Source organism: Syzygium oleosum, unplaced genomic scaffold (genome assembly GCF_021117445.2).
Source record: "Syzygium oleosum isolate NSW1041296 unplaced genomic scaffold, Sole_v2.1 Sole_v2.05, whole genome shotgun sequence".
In the NCBI taxonomy this organism is placed as follows: Eukaryota; Viridiplantae; Streptophyta; class Magnoliopsida; order Myrtales; family Myrtaceae; genus Syzygium; species Syzygium oleosum.
This window is the reverse complement of record NW_026607489.1, coordinates 4,972,607-4,992,882: the sequence shown is the minus strand read 5'-3', so window position 1 is coordinate 4,992,882 and position 20,276 is coordinate 4,972,607. Positions and strand designations below refer to the sequence as shown.

Genomic DNA, 20,276 nt, shown 5'->3' with positions numbered 1-20,276 from the left:
AATTTGTAATCCTAGAGCAATATTTGAAATAATTAGGAGCAACTAGTTCACTTACCATGGCAACTGTGGTCAATATGAGAAATTATTCTGCTTTATTTTTCAAAACTAATCTTGATTTTATTTTTTTTTGCCCCCATTGACGTTCATGGTTAGTGAAACTATAAAAGTTATATAGACATTATTAATCTTACTTAATGAGACATTCGGCACCATCTTTGTTAGATTTGTTTGTATAGATAGCAAGTAAATTATAATGAGATGTATTTATAATTACCAAATAAAAGGTAGTAGCATCATTATGGTTTAATGTATGTTTGTATATTGTGGGATCATATAAAAGAGAACTATGATATACATGCTCTGTTTAATTTGAATCAAATTATGTAATATTCTCAAAGCATTAATGTATGAGTGTTTTCATGCATATTTGCAATATATGTACATGTTTCTCTTCATTCACATACTTCGTCTGTTCCTTTATCCAATGGAATGAATTTCTCTTACTGGTGTGAACAAGTCCAGTTTTACTTAGGTGTCTTGGATCTTAATTTAGCATTTAAAGTTGAAGAAGCGGCTGCTGTCACTAATGTGACTAGCGATAGTGAAAGATCTTTCCATAAAGCTTGGGAAAGATCGAATAGATTAAGCTTAATTTTTACGCGAATGATAGTTGCAAACAACTTAAAGACTACTCTTCCGAAAACTAACAGTGATAAGAAATTTATAAAATTTGTGGAAGAACGTTCTCAAACTACTGATGAGTCACTTAGTGGTACATTAATGAGCACTTTGTCCATCATGAAATATGATAATTCACGTACCATTGATGAACATGTACTTGAGATGGCGTACTAAGCAGCAAAATTAAGGATTTTGGGAATCAACGTGGATGTGTGTACTTTCTAGTATAGTTCATACTTGCCTCATGAATTATATGGGTCATTTCAAATGAATTATAATACTATAAAGAATAAGTGGAATGTAAATGAATTGGCTAGTATGCTTGTTCAAGAGGAAACGAGGATAAAGAATCAAAATGCTCATTCTATTCATCTCTTTAGTCATTAAGAAGCTGAAAAGAATTCCAAAATGAAAGTTGGAAAGAGCACGAAGAAATAATCACATAACATGAATGACTCTTCTAAGGCTTTTCAAATCCACAAAAAGGAACATAATCTTACTGAGTGTCACTTTTAATAAAATTGGACACTTGAAGAAAGATTGCATGAAGCGTAAAACTTGGTTTGAAAATAAAGATAAGTTTTGTATTTTAGTATGTTTTCAATCAAACTTTATTGAAGTTCCTCGTAATACCTGGTGGATTGATTCTGATGCCACCACTCATGTTTTACATATGATGCAAGGATTTCTTATGATTCAAGCCATAAAGCCAAATGATAACTATGTTCACGGGAAATAGAAACAAGGTTCTAGTTGAAGACATTGGTCACTGTCAATCCTTTTGTTTCCCTGCTCCCTTCACAAACTATGTTGATTTTTCATATCCATCATCTTTTCAATTGCTTAAACGTGTTCCAATTCTTATCTCTACTTGAGAATATCTAATTCAAATGCCAGGCAAAGATCAAGGTTACCAACACAACAACAGGATGGTGGTATAAAAACATGCCCCAAATGCAGAGACTCCTTTCAAAGTTATGGCACCATTATCTGGTGTAACCAGTGTGGTACGACTAACCCAGCTCCTATCCTTTGGTTATGATATTATGTATCCTACACAGTCCTTACTACTAAAGATGAAAAGTAATAATTAACAGTCGTTTGTGTTAAACACGACATCGGTCCAAGCTGAATATAATAGCAAAAGATGAGACTGCATCTACAGAGTTCATCACGTTTGGGAGAGTTGCTTAAGATCTGGTAGCAATTCCACCAGCCAACCTTGCCATAGATGACAGCAATGACATGCTCATTCTTCCACGAATAAGTGATAAATTACCTCTTTTGTGTTACAACTTACAATTGCCTCTCGAGCTTTCAAGAGAGGGAAGATTACTTTCAAGGTTAACCAGTTCCTCAAGCAAGATGACAAATCTCCGGCTAGGAAAGAAGCTCGAAAAATGCAGTAGTTTTTGCTCTTCATTTTTTCCCTTGACCCTTTATTTACCTTCAAATATTCTACATTGCTCCAATTTTTGACATTTTGGACCGGTTAAAGATGGAAGAAAAAGAGAATTAAGTACGCTTATGATTCGGCCGAGATAAGGAGGTAACTTCATATAAATCTTCACAGCTTCTAGTCCCAAGACATTGACTGTTGTTTGTGTTGGGAGCACACAGCAGAAGCATGATACCTTCACTAGAGGAGATTGCCAAGAGGGAGCCCAAGTCCGAGCCCGTCAACATATCCAATTAAACCCACATTCACTCAAAAGCTTAAACCAATGAGTTATAAGCCAACTAGAATATATTAACTGCTCAACACCACATCAATTATCCGATATGGGACTTCGATAACACAACTCACACGTGTATCTTAACAATCTCTCTCAACAGTTTGATTACGATGTGAAGTACCTTTTTGACAGTTTATAAAGAAAAAGCTTTTATTAAGGCAGTTTTGTAAATGAAGCTTGATAGGCATGTGTCCCAATCTAGAAGTTTTCAAGGCACAATGAAGTAGGAATGATCAAGATAACCGAGAGAGCCTTGAAGCTTATGAGGATCTAGGGTTCTTGAAAATTCAAGAATATTATTGACGGCAATATAGAAAATGTACGTTTTTTTAGAGTATACTCATAATTAATGCAAGTAGTTGGTAGATAAAGAGATGAAATCTTTACCGTGAGATCAAGATGAAATCTATAATTTTTATAGAAGGGGTTATTGCATAAATAGGGTCCCTTGCCTCATTTGTATTTAATGATGATTCAGAACTTTTACGAGTTTCTTTAATGCTAGATTAACCAGCCCACAACGTATGCAATATTCGTGATATGCTATAAAACCAAACACGGTGTTGTAAACATTTGAGATTCCGACCAATCAATTATTAATTAGCAGAAATTTCCTTTGGCAACATTATTATCGTTCTATCTTTTTGAAAGGTAGTATAAACCAAGCACGGTGTGCGGGCAATTTATGATTATGCTATTAAACTTGAGTATAAAAAAAAGAGATTCGGTACTGGAAAATGTTTCTTTATCAAAAACAAAAAATATGTTAAATAATTGCAAACATCCATATGTGTTCTCCAAATTGAAGTACCATCTTAAACCGATGGGAAAAACACTTTAAATTTGTTTTCTTCTAGTACATTTTCCATTAGTAAATATAATAAATAGTATAAAAATGAAAAGAAATATAACGAACATAATAATTAAATGCCATTAATATCACCATTATTCACAAATTTTAACCAAAAAAAAGGAAGAAAAAGAAATTGAAAACATAAAAATAAAAAAATTATGTGCCCTATTTTCCTCCCTTTTTCTATGAATTTATTTTTCAAATATATATGATTATAAGATAAGAATGATGGGAAATAATAAGTGCGATGGACACTATCCAAAATTAACTTACTTGGCTAGAAAATTGGATAAAAAAAGTGGATGATATCCGAAATTAAGTAACACATGCAATACACGTGCAATATGGAAAAAGAAATGCATGACGTTCGTGACAATGTTGCACTCCTCAAGTATGCCAGTAGCCTTCTTGATATCGGCAAACCAGAGCACAGCCTCTTCCTTGGAGTTGGAGGTCTTGGTGAGGATGCGCTTTGCGTCACCCAGGCGGCTCTGCATAATGAGCAACTAGGGGATTTCGTCGTGGTGAGAACTCCGAAGACAAGCCCGACTGAAGGGATTGCTCCTGCGATAGGCATGACACGCCACCCAAAGTAGAGTCGAAGCTTGGAGAAGTAATAGTTAGAGAGATTGCCGTATAGGACGCGAATGGTGATGAACACCTTAACCACGAAAAGAATGTATGATATATGATAATGGAAGTTCAACATGAAAAAGACAAAAATTGATGACAAATAAAAAAACTGAAAAAGATTCCACAAAATTAGGAAAAAAAGAAAGGAAAATGAGTGAGTGCAGCAGGGAAGCAGATTTAGAAGCCGAAGGCAGGGGACATTAGTGACATAGACGGGGGCAATCAGGAGGGGCAAGGCAACACCGAGGTAGGCGAAGGAGCGGCCGACCAGGAAGACATCATAGTTGGGAGCCAAGCCCATAAGGAGGGGCCCGATGAAGAACATGGCCCCCGCCATCACAATCGTCCAGCGGTGGCAGATCCGATCAGAGGTCAGTCTCGCCATCGCCAACCCGAGGAATGTGAACACATTGAGGATCCCATCACGAACTCAACATGCACATCAAATATCTTCACATCCCCTTTATATATGCCACCGCACTGCTTATCACTATTTGATCTGCCAAAATTCAAAAAGAATTATAAGAAAATATTATTTATCATTATAATGTTCGCATATAAATCGTAACCGTATTTAATAAATTGAAAACATAAAAATATTAAAAAAAATCATGCCCTATTTTCCTCCCTTAGTCTATGAAATTATTTCCAAATATATATGGTTATAAGATAAGAATGATGAGGAATAATAAGTGCGATGGACACTATCCAAAATTAACTTGCTTGGCTAAAAAAAAGAAGAAAAAGTAAATGATATCTAAAATTAAGTAACACATGTGCAACATATGTGCTATATATGTGCAATACACATATAATATGGGAAAAGAAACGTATGACCTAATTGGTGTTCGTGACAACGTCGTCGTTGCACTCCTAGGTATGCCGATAGCCTTCTTGATATCAGCAAGCCAGAGAATGACCTCCTCCTTGGAATTGGAGATCTTGGTGAGGATGCACTTCGCATTGCCTAGGTGGCCTTGCATGATGAGCCACTGGAGGATTCCAGGAACTCCAAAGAGAAACCCAACCAAAGGGATTGCTCCCGCGAGAAGCATGACACGCAACCCAAAGTAGAGGCGGAGCTCAAAAAAGTAATAGCTGAAGAGATTGCCGAGGAGGGTGCCAGTGGTAATGAACACCTGAATCAGGAAAGGACGTATGATATATGATAATACAAGTTCAACATCAAAATGATAAAAATTGATGACAAATAAAAAAAGTGAAAAAGATGCCACGAAATTAGGAAAAAAAGAAAGAAAAATGAGTGAGTACGTCAGGGAAGTAGACGTAGAAGCCATGGGAGAAGACAGGGGAGATCTCAGTGACATAGATAGGGGCAATCATGAGGGTGCCAACGCCGTGGTTGGCGAAGGAGCGGCCGACTAGGAAGACAAAATAGTTGGAGGCCAAGCCCATAGGAGGGGCCCGACGAAGAACATGGCCCCCATAGTCCAGCGGCGGCCAATCCGGTCAAAGGACAGTCTCGTCATCGCTAACCCCCTTTTTATATATGCCACCGCCCCGCTCATCATTGTTTGGTCGGCTAAAATTTAAAAAAAAAAAGTAACAAAACCTTATTTGTTATTACAATGTTCGCACGTAAATCGTAATCGTATATAAGAAAATGAAAACATAAAAATAAAAAAAATTCACACCCTATTTTTCTTCCTTTTTCTATGAATTTATTTTCCAAATATATGATTATAAGATAAGAATGATGAGAGATAATAAGTGCGATGGACACTATCTAAAATTAACTTGCTTGGCTAAAAAAAAGGAAAAAAAGTGGATGATATCCAAAATTAAGTAACACACGTGCAATTCACGTGCAACATGGAAAAAGAAACGTCTAATTGGTCTTCGTGACAATGTCGTTGTTGCCCTCCTTAGATATGTCGGTAGCCTTCATGATATTAGCAAACCAAAGTGCGGCCTCCTCCTCGGAATTGGAAGTCTTAGCGAGGATGTGCTTTGCGTCACCTAGGCGGCCTTGCATGATGAGCCACCGGGGAATTCCAGCATGGCAAAAACTCCCAAGAGAAGCCCGACTAAAGGGATTGCTCCAGCGATAAGCATGACAAGCCACCCAAAGTAGAGGCGGAGCTCGGAGAAGTAACAGTTGGAGAGATTACCGAGGGTGCCAATGGTGATGAACACCTGAACCATGGAAAGGACGTACGATATATGATAATGCAAGTTCAACATGAAAAAGACAAAAACTGATTATTAATTAAAACAAAGTGAAAATAAAGCCACAAAATTAGGGAAAAAGAAAATGAGTGAGTACGTCAACGAGTAGATGTAGAAGCCGTGGGAGAAGCCGACTAGGAAGACAGCATATTTTTTTTTGCAAGCCCATAAAGAGGGGCCCAATGAACCAAACACTTATGATCTAAATTTCTCAATGATTTTATCATAAATAACTTCTAAAATATGGATAATAGATAACAATAAAAATCAATTATGAATTTGTTATAAATGCCAAAATACTCTTTGGTGCATACCTCCACTGTATTAGAGAAAGGTCCAATACCAACAAAGTATTTCAAAAAAAAAAACCACACAATCATTAAAATCAGCCTCAAGAGATAAACTTCATATTAAATACAAGTTGCAAGAAGCTTTAGTAATAAAAAAATCAGATGTCCTATAAAAACATATTTTATTTTAATCAAAGATATGAGACAACACGTGATCTTAGGAATACCATTTATACAACTAATTCAACATTTTACTGTCACAAATGAAGGTATTCAAACTCAAGCTTTAAATAAAAAAATCACTTTTAATTTTATCACCAAACCTCAAACGAGAAATCTAAATATTTTACAAGAGCATTTAATTTCAAAAATTAATTATCTCATCAGAAATAAAGAAAATCAACATCAATTTTTAAAAGAAGATTTAGAATTCAAAAGGAGAGATATAAAACCCAGCATGGTGTTGTCAAAATTTGAATCTTTCACGATTTCGGCCAATCGATTATTAATTAGTAGAAATTTCCTATCTCTTTAAAAGGTAATCTAAATTGTTGGGAAGAGTAATCTAAATTGTTGGGAAGAGAGATTTATCGTGTATAATAGAAAGATTAACTTATCCAATATCACTCTATATTCATACGCAGTTAATTTAATTTGTTTGATCTTCAGACAATGGATATTTGACTTTTCATAATGTATCAAATTAAATTGGGAAATTTTCAAATAAGAGCTTGAAGTGTCCTTATTTTCTCAAATAAGGGTCTGAAGTGGATTTTGTGTTAAATAAAGGCTTGACATGTCTTCATTTCTCAAATAAAAGGTCTGAAGTGAATTTTGTTTCAAATAAGGGCCTGAAATAGCTATGTCTATTCTAACGAAAGGTTTGACTTTCCGGATAGTAAGGGCATTTTTGTCTTTTAATTTTTTTTGAAATTTTTTCCTGTTTTTCTTTCTTTTCTTTTTTCCTTTTTTTTTCTTTCGTTTCTTTTTATGGTTTTCTCTTTGTTCTTCGCTGATGGCCGGCCACCAGCGAAGCCGGGGAAGGGCTAGACGAAGGCCACCCTCGCCCGACTTGGCAGGGGCCACCCTCGCCGGCAACAGGTGACTCGCCGTCCCTCGCTAGCAGCTAGCAAGGCGACCCTCGCCCATGGTCAGCGAGGGTTGCCTTGCTTGTTACCGGTGAGGATGGCCCTCGCCCAACCCTTCCCGGACTTTGTTGGTGGCCGGCAATCGACCAATGACCAAGATAAAGTGAAAAACCAGAAAAAAGAAAAGAAAGAAAAAGGAAAAAAGAAAAATAAATTTAAATTATTTTTGGACGAAAATGCCATTAACTTGTCGAAATATTTCGCCAGCCGGTGATCAGCGAGACCAGGCCCTTATTTGAAACTGTCATAGCCACTTAAGGCCCTTATTTAAAACTAGCATGCCACTTCAGGCTCTTATTTGATACAAAGTCCATTTCAGATCCTTATTTGAGAAAATGAGATCACTTTATGCCCTTCCTTAGAATTTTCTCAATTAAATTCTTCAAATATAAATTAATTGGATAAATATTTTGCCAATGTTATTTAGTAAACAAAATAATATTCAAATTTTATTAAGCTCCACAGTATCGTGTGGGAAATTTCTAGTTATGCTATCAAATTTGAGTATAAAAAAACAAAAGAGGATTCAGTACTGGAAAATATTTCTTTATCAAAACCAAAAAAGTGGTAAATAATTGCGACCATCCATATGTAATGCGTTCTCCAAATTGATAATGACATAAATGGTTTCTGAATTTTGGTCCATTGTGCAATGTGATCTATTAACTTTTAATTTGTTCAATGTGATCCATGAACTTTAGCTCAATGTGCAATTTATTCAATGTGACCTTTGAACTTTAGGTACATGTTCAAACTAATCCATGAACTATATAAAAATATCCAATGTTATCCTTGAATTCTCATATAATTTAGAGTTTAGTTTGAATATGTACCAAAAGTTCAAGAACGATGTTGAACAAATTGCACATTAGACTAAAGTTTAAGGATCATTAAACAAATTGAAAGTACGACGATTATATTACACATTGGGCCAAAGTTCCAAAGATTATACATGTCATTCTCCTTCTCCGAATTGAAGCATGTCTTAAACGGATGGGAAAAACATTTTTAAATTTGTGTTTTCTTTTATCCGGTACATTTTCCATTTAGTAAATATAATAAACAGTACAAAAAAACATAACAAACATAATAATAATAATAATAAAATGCCGCTCATGTCACCATTATTCACAAATTTTAATCCCAAAAAAAATAAAAAAAAGGAATTACCATCTTCAATTTCCCATTATCCACCACCTCTTCCGACCTGTCTCTTTCTTCTCTCGAACCAAATCGATCGTCCCGGAAACCGCACCTCCGCAACCCCACCCAGATGCATAATCGTCTCTTGGCCATGGAGAAAAGCTGTGAAATCGAGCTGCAGAGAAGATTCAGGACCGAAAATTAGGGCTTCGATTCCGCTCGCGATCGCCATTGGTCGGCGGCTGAATCAGCGCGATCAATCCTTCCAACAATTTGGAAACTCGAGGAAAAGGGGGATAATGGGGAGGGAGGAGGACGGAGACCCGAATCGGGAAAATCCAGGGCCTCCGAACCGGACCCATCATCATCAGGGGAAAAGGGAGGAGGAGGAGGAGATGAAGCTCTGGGGCGTTCTTGCCTTCGGCCTAATTGGCGCCACAGCTACCACTTTGGCGGTCGGTTCTTTGTTTTTTTTTGTTTTTTTTTCAATTTATTTGTTTCATTCGTGTTGCTTTTCCGTTGTTTTCTCTTTTCATTGGTTTTAGTATTCTTCTGTGTTTTTCCGGAGAAAATCGTGGCGTTGAATGTTGTAGAGTTATGGGGTTATCGTTGGAGTTATTATTTGAATTGGTGCACTGAAGATGATGTATTGAAGTCGGAGATATTACTTGTATTGATGCTTTGAAGAAATGGGTTGTGCAAAGTTTCATTACAATTCTCAGAAAGTCCAGTTTTTTTTTTTCAAAAAAAAAAGAAAAAGATTTGAATGATAGCATCCTTCATAGTGGTATTGGCTAGATTTTTTTGGGTATTCTTAGTTTGATCGGTTTGATGTTCGGTGTTGTGTTGATTGAATTTTCCGTGCTAGTTTATGTTCTTGTAGTTGCTTATGATTAATACCCAGTTTAGGTGCTGATATTCGCATCGATACGGCAGGTTTCGCGTCTTCGGCAAACCGTAAATTGGGTCTACGCTCAGGTAGGTAAATATGTTTTTTTTTTTCCTGCATTTGCATTTTCATTACACTTCATGGCTGTGTAGTGTTCGTAAATATTGGTTACACCTCTAGTTATTGGGTCTTGTATAGGTAGGCACTTACCTGCTTTTTGCATTTTACTTTACACTTAATGACAACGTAGTGTTTTCAAGTGAAATTAGATTGAAATTTTGAGTAAATTTCTTCTGTCTCATGACTTTTGGAATTTGACTGAGAACCTGACTGCACTGTATAACAAAAGTTAACCAGGTCGCATGAATCGGCAAAATCTTTCAGAACGGCTTTTCAAGAGGAAGCTTGGAAGAGGTACAATCGACGAATGCAGGAAGCATATGAAGAAGAAATGGAGAGAGTGGTGAGTTTGTAGTTTGATCTGTCCTGTTTAACTCTTAGTTTGTTGAATCACCTTTTGAGCACTTTCTATAGACCTAGCTTAACTCTTCTCCTTTATTTATGTTACCAGTCTGAATTTCCCTGTATGTAACCATTATGTTTCATTGTCTCTTAAACCAGAGAAGCTGGTAAAGATCATCGGCTACATGATTTGAAGTGGGGCATTTTCTCCAGTTAGTGGAGCAATTGGTAAAGTCCTTACTAGGATGTGTAGAATTGAAGAGCCGTGTCTACATCATTGTTATATAAGCATGAGTTTATAGTGTTAAACGGGAATGTAAGTATCCAAGTTTCGGAGGGATACACTTCTAAGTAATTTTTCCATTAAAGTTCTCAAAGAGAGCACCTCAACATGCAAAAGTAGGAAAACTGAAAGATTTTTATTGGCCTTTTATGTCATTTTTGAAAGTTCCATTTGTTTTGTTGTTCTTGTTCGACAAATTTGGCCCTCTTCAGTGAGAAACTGCAAATTTGTACATCCAAGTTTTTCTTTAAGTTCCTTGAACATTGTTCGCATTTATCCACCTCATCATATCATGGACTTTCACCAAGTCTTAAGTGAAAGTAAGCATGAATATGATAGGCCGTCGATTCTGAATGAATGTTGTTGCTAAGTATCAGAGGTTATTTGGTTAAAACCAATGTTTGCGAGTCGATTCAAGAGAATATCTAGACTAATTTGCATCGCGTGTTTGTTGGGGAAAGCAACTGGTTGCTTGGATTCTTTTTCTGCACTTGTCACCACTTGACTATTTGATAGTTTAATATTCAGTACGCTTTCTGCAGGAGCGCATAAGGCGTATGCAGAGTGTGTTTAATAGAGAAAGGAGTAAATATAATAGGGGTTATGAGAGCTGGAAGGAAAATGATGGTGGTGCATATACTCAGCAATTCCAGCGGGATGATTGGTATTGGAAGGCAGATACATCGTCCAGATATCGAAGTACTAATTTCAGGAGAGCTCCGAGGGAGAATGCAAGCTACCCATTGTCACATCATTACTCAGTTTTGGGCCTTGATAGGTGAGGCAATGTTGCAGATCCTGGTGATATGGAAACTGAGATGCTACATGTACCCTTTATGTTTTGAAAGCAGCACCTAGAGTTAAAGAAAGAACTACCTAATGATTTATCTCATCCTCTTGAAGCCATATAATTTGGAAGGGATTGCTTAGCTATATTTTGATCTGTATACTGCTTACTGAATCTGGGGTCTGAATTGTTTTCCCCTTTCCTGCTGGTGACCAGTCCGTGTTCCCCTTTCCTGCTGATGACTAGTTCTTTTTCTTGATCCAGTTTACAGCACCGATAAGCGCTTTAAAAAGATTCCTTGGTTGTTAAAAGGAGTTTGTATCAACTAGATTGTGTTTGTTCAATATCCCCCTTTGGTTATACAAATATATAAGCCTGTAAATCTTAATGTATCAGGATACTGCTAGAACCCAGAACATAGCTTTTATAAGTCATACTTGACTGTCATTTATATTTGCCGGTAGTTTCTATGCCCGAGGCAATTTAGTCTTTTATACTCTGAATGACCTTAGAGCAATTAGTTCTGGCAAAAACTAATCATGAGCTGAGATGCGAACGTTAATGTAGTTAGGTGGCTAGATTGTTTACATCATTTGGAATTAGAACATGACTTTTTTTCTTATTTGGTTGCAAAAGGTCAAGGAAGACGCCATACACGGATGCTGAGATCAAGGTACGTGTTTCCTGTATATGAATCCCTTTATGTCTATCTTGTGTGCATTACATGGACAATCCTCTAATTTTCCTGTCATTTCTTCTATACATTTTGCTATGTTTGTTGTATATTTCCCCATATCTGTGGGGCTCTGCTAATAGAAGATATATTTGATTCAGACTGAATTTTACCAGGTGATTAGCAAGTTACTTGAATTTGCTTGCGGATTATGAACATTGATAGTGCTTGTAGTTAGCTCATGCGTATGACTCATTTTTTTTTCTTTATTGTCAGACTTAGAATTACTAGGTGGACTTGGAAGCAGTTACTTAATATGACAAAGTTGGCAAATAAATTAGAGCCTGTCTGGGCTCGCTTGGCTTTTCTCTGTGATGTTTTAACATGCATTGAACTTTGGTTTTCAATTTAGACATAAGTTTTAGTAATTTAGGTGTTGGGAAATGTGACATCGAACTTAAAATTGACTATGGCTTATTACGAAAAATTGCCACATCAAATTTTTGAAGGCATGGATGTATATAGTGTGATAATGCATGTTCGTTAAATAAACTCTTGAAGTAACTTCCGCAAGTTGAGGCCAATAAGCTGTTGTCCCTTAGCTTCTAGCTTATACTTTTTTGGTTGAAAGCTCTGGTAAATTACCCCCGCTCAAAAAGTAGGAAAGGAAACTGGAGAGAGAGAGAGAGATGCAATTTTGGAGCCGAAATTTTCAGCCATCTTGCCACTATGTTCGAGTTTATCCTTGCAATAGCAACAACAACAAAACTAAGGCTTATTCCATTAAGCGGGGTTTTCTATATAAATCCTTTCAATGCAATTGTTCTTGGTTGTGCACGAAATATTCTGTAAGATACAGGTTCTCTGTATCTATCATGTTTTCTCTTCTTCTTTTTTCTTTCTTTTTGTCTCTTTTAAACAAGTCTTCATCTTATTATACCTTCTTCTCTCTGGAGCATCCGGAGGCTGTTGTTCTATGTTTTCAAGCCATTTGAAACAGGCTTCTATCCTCTAATCGCCATTGGATGACGTCCCCATTTTGCTCCATTGAGTTCATCCTTAATCATTACCTTGATGGAACTGGCTGCAGTGAAAATACTGGGATGGAATTTTTCGGAAACGAGTGATATTTACCCTCGTTTCTACTGTCTTTTTGTGTCAGAAGCAGCTCAATATCTCCTCATCTGCATTGCCTGTGGCATGCATTTTTTTTTTTTAAACCTTTTACGTGCTCATTTCATATAATTTGGGTTTTATATTGCTGCAGACGGCATTTAGGGCCAAAGCATTGGAGTTTCATCCGGATCAGAACCAGGATAACAAAGGTAGGATGTGCTTGTTTGCACTGATCAGAATCTCGCACCCAGATGCCATCATCAACATCTCATGGTTTAAGTTTTAGATGACATTGTTAACATTGCATATTTTACTGCAGTGGCTGCTGAGGCGAAGTTCAAAGAAGTAATGGTGTCTTACGAGGCCATCAAAAGAGAACGGGAAAATAATTAGACCTAGCACATTGGCTTAATTCTATATATGATATTCCAAGGAATGACATCAAGGATGCAATAGCAGATGACGGAACGGTGCCGATGCGCTACGTTTAATTCCCAGGTCACTAACTGGGAAGAAGATACTGCACCGGATTACAAATTTTGCAGAGTTAGTGGGCATTTCTTGGACTTGTGTCCTGATACCAGGGTGTCGGGGCAGAATAAAAATCTATTGTGTAAAACCACGTGAGACGTGGTTAGGGAATGTCTTTGTAGTGCATGATTGTTCGATTGCACGGCACGGCACTCTTTAATTGCCAAGATGTCACTGAAAGTAAAGTCACTCATTTGAGCTGGTTTTTGCCCCCTTCTTTTTTCGGTTTTCTATGATGGTTCGCTTTGAGCTACATGGGTCTACACAATTTTTTTATCTATGGTAAAGAAGAGGGCATGGAGTTACTTGTAAACTGCGATCAGCTGGGTATGGTTACTGCATGCTTGTTTTGAACCTCTTGTTGCCGCTTTGTCTATATGAGTGGTGGTTGAACGTCAGTTGTCTTCATCTTTTGGACCTACCTATGTACAATTTATGTTGCCCATTGCCCTTCTTACTGATATGGAATGATGGTGCCAAGCATCTGGAATCTGTAACGAAGGACCAGGATCGAATTGAGTCTGTTAGGCCTCGTTTGGTTGAATGTTGAATTGGAATCCTCAAGGACTAGGAAATCTAAATACAAGAATGATCATGTTTGATTCATTGAAAAACTAGATTAGGTTCATTGCTACTCCGGGCCGCCTCCGACCGATCCTATTAAAGCTGACCAAAGTCATACGCACCTTGTTTTACGTCCCGGCAGTCGAACAACCCAAAGACCCTCTGTTTCTCCCTTTTATTTTTCTTCCTTGAGAGGAGGGAGTATTTCAAATCTCCTAAGACCTAAGGGAGAGACCTTAGGAGATGGAGTCTTTTAAGAACCTGCTCCGATCTAAAAAATCGGATTATCTATCAATTATTAGGATTCAGATTCTAGTTCCACGTTTCTAAAAAAAAAAATGAAAAACCACCTTCACCACCTCCAAGGCTCCGCCTCCTGTGAGCTCTCCCCAGCACTGCCACGCAATTGCCGTCACGGCATCCACCACCTCCATCGCCGTGGTCACCGCCACCATCGTTGTCGTCTTCCTCGTTAAACATTGTAATGTACCTGACGGTTGGGAGCTGTCAGTGGAAGGTGGCGTTAGTTGGGCTGAAGAAGAGGAGACGGTGAATCTGGGCAAGAGGGCATTACCTGTTTGAAAAGGATTGAAGAAGAATCGGGCGCTATTACAGGACCACCGATGAAAGCTCGAGTGGAGTACCTCAGCTAATGAACCTACTCGAGAGGAAGCGTAGCGTGAGCTTGGAACTGCTGGTTTCTGCGCCATTCCTGACATTTCCATTGTTTGCATTTGTAATTCGTGAAGTTGTTTCGCGGTATTCCCTCTGTTTCTTGGTTCTGTGTATGAACCTCATAAACTCATCCAATATGAAAATGAAGAAATTTTTCTTCTCGACTCTTTAAAGTCTCTCCGAACCTTCTCGTCTAATTTTGATTCTTATTCTAAGTCTTGACAAACAGCAAGCTCGTCGCACTGCGCTTGTCACACGATAGTCTCTGTCTCTCAAACTTAAGACGCTCGATGGAGCCGAGCCCTGCCATTGAAGCCATGGAGGTGTGTTCGATGGTCGAGATGTGTTCGCTCATAAACGCGGGAAACTTTCTAATATTCGATCGATGGAAAAAGAATATGATTCAGGGAATTACTGGGAATGAGAATCGTCAATGGAACCAACAAGGCCTTACTATCAAGAGAAAAGCTAAATTACAAGTAGATAAGTTCAATTACTCAACTCCTAGTTGGAAGAACATTCAACCTCCCCTGGACTTCTGAAAAAACTGCCTTTGGTCAGGGCAGCAACCTAACTCCACTAAACCGACACTCACTTGACTGGTGGAGCTCTGTAATATGCCGGGACGGTTGCCGGGAAGAACATTTGCCTAACCCCTTCTGCTCGGATGATCGGGAATATAATCCCGGATGCGTCCTGCAAAAATGATTTAAACATCTGTCATATAGCACGAATGCATGTGCAATATTGTGCCAAGAAGGTAACAAAGGCTGGAGACAAAATGAGAGATGTATGTGAGACGTGAAATGACTCACCGAAATCAATCTGGCTCCAATCCAGATGCGTTTAGGAGAAGGAAACGGCAGCAACAAACGCCCCACACCATATATCGCAACTGCGAAGAAGTGGAGAACCAAGCTCAGTGGACGAGGATTCAGACCGGAGAGCAAAGAAACAGGTCCCGTCGAGAACAAGCCCCCAAGGCATAGATAGTCGAAGCACGCTTGTCGCATCTCCTTCCTCGCTTCATCGGGCGACGCACAAAACACCTTGTACAGAGCCCCTGCCAGCGTATTTATCGTGGACGCTACTGGCTGCAGATACAAGAGATCACAATTAGTCTTCTTCAACACAATCTAAAAACTTTGCACAGGTAAAGACACTAGCAACTGATAGGACTCACCTTACGCAATGTGTAGAACGATTCGAGATACTTGCAGAGAGCAGGCACGTCATTGAGGTCCCTCAAAGGCCGTAGAAGATCCCGTAGCACGACGATATCAGAAAGTGCCACGGTCATTCCTCCTCCAGTTAACGGATGACGCATATTGAAAGCATCCCCCATTAGCAAAGCTCCTGGAGTGGGATGCGGAGCGGCCGGCATGCTTCTGTTCGGCATGGTCCGTATGTTTCCTCTATCCACCGCAGCTACAAAGGCGTCAAGGATTTCAGGGGGAACCTGAAGTGCCCATAAACACCCAGTCAGCACAAGATCACATATGGAACACTAGTTATTCAAAAACAAAATCAAGGATTGACGCGAAGAATCCCGAGTAATGAAAAGGTTTAATGAAGGTAGTTTGTCAGATGTACCTGAGGTGCTACCACGGTTTTTAGATAGTTTGCCATTTCGCCATTTGAAATTGAAGGCACCTTTTGGCCCGGTACATCGACCAGACAGCGGACCTCCGTGCTACTTATGGGGTAAAAGAGGATTGGAGATGGATCAGCTAAAATGACGTGCCCATGGTTCGCATAAGGAAGGTTGCAGTTCTCCAGAACCAGACCGACAAAACAGGATGGCACATCAACCTGCACATGGTGTGAAGCTAATTCAGAAACTCTTTGCAAACATACACACCAACAGTTCAAGTATTTCCAGCACGACTGCATCTAAAGACGCAAAATAGCCAACATCATCATATGAAAAGTCATTTCTAGGAGAGAGCAACGTTGGCCCTCCTTAGTCCTTACCTTGGGATCGCAAAGGGAACGTCGCAAATTCGAGAAGCACCCGTCGCAAACAACGGTCAAGGGTGCGTATGCTGTGAGCTCTTGACCTGTTCTTGTCTTGTATTGGATTCCTTTGACAGTTCCGTTGTCTTCCAGCAAAGAAGTGACTGTCCCTTGCTCCAGTTGCACGCTGATGGAAGTCAAAAGATTAACTTGATCAACAATTGACAAAAAAAAAGGATGTGGGTAATGTCTTTACAGAAAAATACCAAATAGGAACAGCGATAATTGAGGTCTGCTGCAATCATACAAATCAAGAGTCAAAGGAAAGAGCTGGGCTAAGGCATGAAGAGGTCATCTTGTCATAAAATAAATTGTTTTTAAGTCGTTCTTATTTGGATAATGCAGAACAGAAAATGATTGTCAAATCGAGTAGCCAACAAACAATGAAATGAGCCGATACAGAGTTCAGATGTATTTACTTGGGGAGAGCGGCTGCTTTTTCCCGCATTTTCTGTATGAAGCGGCCATTGTGGAAGCTCCTACCGGAAACATCAGAGTCAAACATTTCCAAGGGATAGGAAAGTCGAGCATTTCGTCCATCCTTGAACAGTGCATAACCAAACACCTGTTGTGCATCAATTTTCTCCACGCAATCTGCATTCACCAAGTTTGATTCTGTGAGCAGTTTTGTTTCCAGTACTCGTGGAAACGAGAAAAATAACTACGATCATAACCAAGCAATGGTAAGTGCTATCTACTTCCACTCTAGTACTTGTTGGAAAGAGAGAGACAAATACATTTCCAATCAAGCGAAGGCGAGTAACACCCGAATCATTGTCGAGAAACATCAAAAGTTTTACAAGACTTACCTTCAAGTCCCAACTCAATCAGTTTGAGGTAACCACCTGGCTGCAACAGCTCTCCCACAATCCGGTCAGGCTCCGTCAAGTCCCTTTCAATTACACGCACTCGGCGGCCGTCCTGCTTTTCACATGCAGTTGATCGATTAGGAACAGAATTTGAAACTGATGACCAGCAAAGGGCAAAGCTTGTATCCAGCGACAACGAATTAAAAAGGGGACAAGATATTCAAAAGATCAGAACTCTGATTTAGAAAGACTTGTTGAAAAACAGTCAATTAAAGAATGCATGAACTTGTGCAGACTTAAGATCATGGCATAATATAGCAATAGAAAAACTCAGAGATCAGAAAATGGCAATCGTAGTCCCAACTTGTCCATTAATACAAGGCCTAAACTAGCCAGACTCTGTGCTTTATCTGAACTGTGCAAGTGTGCATAGAGTAAACCAGCAGGAAAAGTTAAAGCAACCACTCTTAATTCAAAACTTTGGTTCTATCTGTAACTTCGCTACATAGTTCATCAGGATTAGATGAATCCACACACTCAAGAAGTCGAGATTGAAATAATTTCATGTCTTACGAACTAACCAAACATTTTCGGCAAAAACAAATTTCTCAAGATGGCAATATGCCCACTGGACCCAAGATTCCTCCAGTCAAGACAACACGGTTATGCAGCATCCATTGCTCATCTGGTGGAGGCAATCACAATACCTCCCAGAGAGAAACCAAACTTGCCGCATCATGTCTCTCAATCAGAACTCAAATTTCCAACCAAACCAAGGGGATAAAAAAGAGATGTTGCGAGATCATATCTCATAATATCACCAGAACTTTCGAAAGAGTGGATCAACCTTCCTGAATTGAGCAGTATATCATTTTCCACTTGGCCAGAAGTTCAGAATACCATAAACCATCCCTATAAAACCCATAGAAATAAAAATTCTTTTTTGTGAGATGTTCTCGGTGCAGAACAAAATCCCAATCTTCAGACTGATAGTGTCAACTCGTCCAATAATTTGTTGGTCTCCATACAAGAAAAAGAAACTACTGCATCAATCATAGACAAAACAAAAGGCAAGAAAAAATTCAGTTGCATTGATATTACCTTCCCGAGCGTGTAGGCGAGAGCAGAGCCAGCGACACCAGCTCCAACGACAATGACGTCAAAGTCACCCCGGCCACTTTCGTTCGCCGATCTGCTCTCCTTGTCCCTCGTGGTTCCCATGCTCTTCACGCATTCACTCCCATTTCGTCTCCTCTTTCTGGCAACCAAACGGTAAAGAAACAAGACCCCGAGAACAGAGGCCAAGATGCCACCCACATAGTAGTACCCGTTCGGATTCTCATTCTGAAAAAACTGATCCGCCATTCTCGAACTGCTCCAAAAGGTTACAAAAGGCAGCGAAGGAGACCCGTAACGTAGATGGAAATTTCGAGGCTTTTCGAGCTGCCGATCGATCGAGGGTCTTCCTTTTTCTTGCCTTTTCTTGTAGGCTTGCGATAGCTTCGCTTTTCTTTGCCTCTCGGAACGCGCGCAGCTGAGCTGTCGTGAACTAAATTCGGGGTAATGCGTGTGCGCGTTCGTGTGTTGTGTCTGACGTCTGCGTTGGGATTGATTCGGCAACTGCAATATTTATAGGAACCGAGACATCGGCTTTTCGGTCGGTCGTCAAACGACCGCGACAAAGAACGACTCAGTGAAAGTCCTTCATGCTGACTCCTGCTTCGTGCATGCTAGGACCCTTTTCTTGCTGTCCTCGTTTTCTTGTTTTTTGCTCTTACATAATCCAGGATACGAGCACAGGAGCAGAAATCGGCTACTTTGAACTTATTGTATAATTTTGTAGACCGAGTCTATCTCGACTTTGGAGTGGTCCAAATGGGTGTATAAATCATGCAATAATTTATCTAGGGTCCGTGAAGAGCTAGTCAACCGAGAACCGGGGCGAAACCCGAATGTGTTGGGGAGCGCATAGCAGCAGAAGCCCGATACCTTCGTTCAGAGAGAGAGAGCCCGAGCCTAAGTCTATTAACTTATCGAGTTCGATTTACCTTCACTCAAAAGATCAAGTCTATGAGTTATGAACCGATTATAATATAGTAATTATTTTACGCCACACTAACTTTCCGATGTGGGATTTCTCTAACACAATTCACATGTGCATCCTAACATAATGGACTCAGAGTGCTTCCTTGCTGTTGATGTTAGCGACACTTCAGCGAACAATGGTCATAAATGACGACAATGGCACCGGTGATAAAACGACGCAATTGTACCAAACCTATGACTGTGAGAGTCGCTCATGCTCAAAGAGCAAACTACGATCTAACCAAATGCTATTAGGCCCGCGCCTAGTGGCTAGAAGTGAGACGAGGACAATGGATTGGTGATCCATTCTTATGACTTTAGAATAACCAAAATCTCAAATCTGTACTTATGGACACTTGATGTCATATGGAATGATGACAACTGTTTAAATATTTTGTTAAAGCCAAAATTATTACCGAGGGAAAATATAACAAGCGAAATGCCGATGTTTTCGCTTAAAAGAGTGACAACATAAGACTCGGGTCATCAGATCAGGACTCGTGGATGTATGAGTTCAAATCTCTCTATTGCATTAGCTTTAAAAAAAGAGATAATGATTCGCAAAAATGGCGAAAAAATTTAAACGGTATGGAAATTACTGACCCCGACATACATATTTCTCGACACAACTAAAAATAGTCTAGGAAATCATTATTTTATGTCGGAATTACGAGGAAACACAGCCTAACCAAAGTATCAATAAGGAATATTG

At 39.1% G+C, this 20,276-nt stretch overlaps 2 protein-coding genes across 3 annotated transcripts; one reads left to right on the top strand and one right to left on the bottom strand.

Annotated features, from left to right (window-relative positions):
- The first annotated feature begins 8,723 nt into the window (after positions 1-8,723).
- Positions 8,724-13,616, top strand: LOC115676412 (dnaJ homolog subfamily C member 7 homolog). Of its 2 annotated transcripts, none has more exons than XM_056311781.1 (7): positions 8,724-9,129; positions 9,608-9,652; positions 9,913-10,026; positions 10,851-11,086; positions 11,732-11,768; positions 13,036-13,093; positions 13,204-13,616. In XM_056311781.1, exons 1-7 carry the CDS (start codon positions 8,974-8,976, stop codon positions 13,275-13,277), a joined length of 720 nt encoding a protein of 239 aa, XP_056167756.1. In that variant the 5' UTR covers positions 8,724-8,973; the 3' UTR covers positions 13,278-13,616. The 2 variants fall into 2 exon arrangements, with proteins under 2 accessions (XP_056167756.1, XP_030455182.2); XM_030599322.2 differs by having other exon boundaries at positions 8,726-9,129; positions 9,611-9,652.
- A 1,426-nt stretch (positions 13,617-15,042) lies between these two features.
- Positions 15,043-19,165, bottom strand: LOC115676411 (squalene monooxygenase SE1-like). The gene is made up of 8 exons (XM_056311780.1): positions 18,581-19,165; positions 17,480-17,591; positions 17,090-17,264; positions 16,629-16,797; positions 16,248-16,466; positions 15,838-16,113; positions 15,470-15,748; positions 15,043-15,350 (listed from the first exon to the last, which is right to left on the bottom strand). The coding sequence occupies exons 1-8, from the start codon at positions 18,842-18,844 to the stop codon at positions 15,246-15,248; spliced, it is 1,599 nt and encodes a 532-aa protein (XP_056167755.1). The 5' UTR covers positions 18,845-19,165; the 3' UTR covers positions 15,043-15,245.
- Between the last annotated feature and the right edge of the window lie 1,111 nt (positions 19,166-20,276).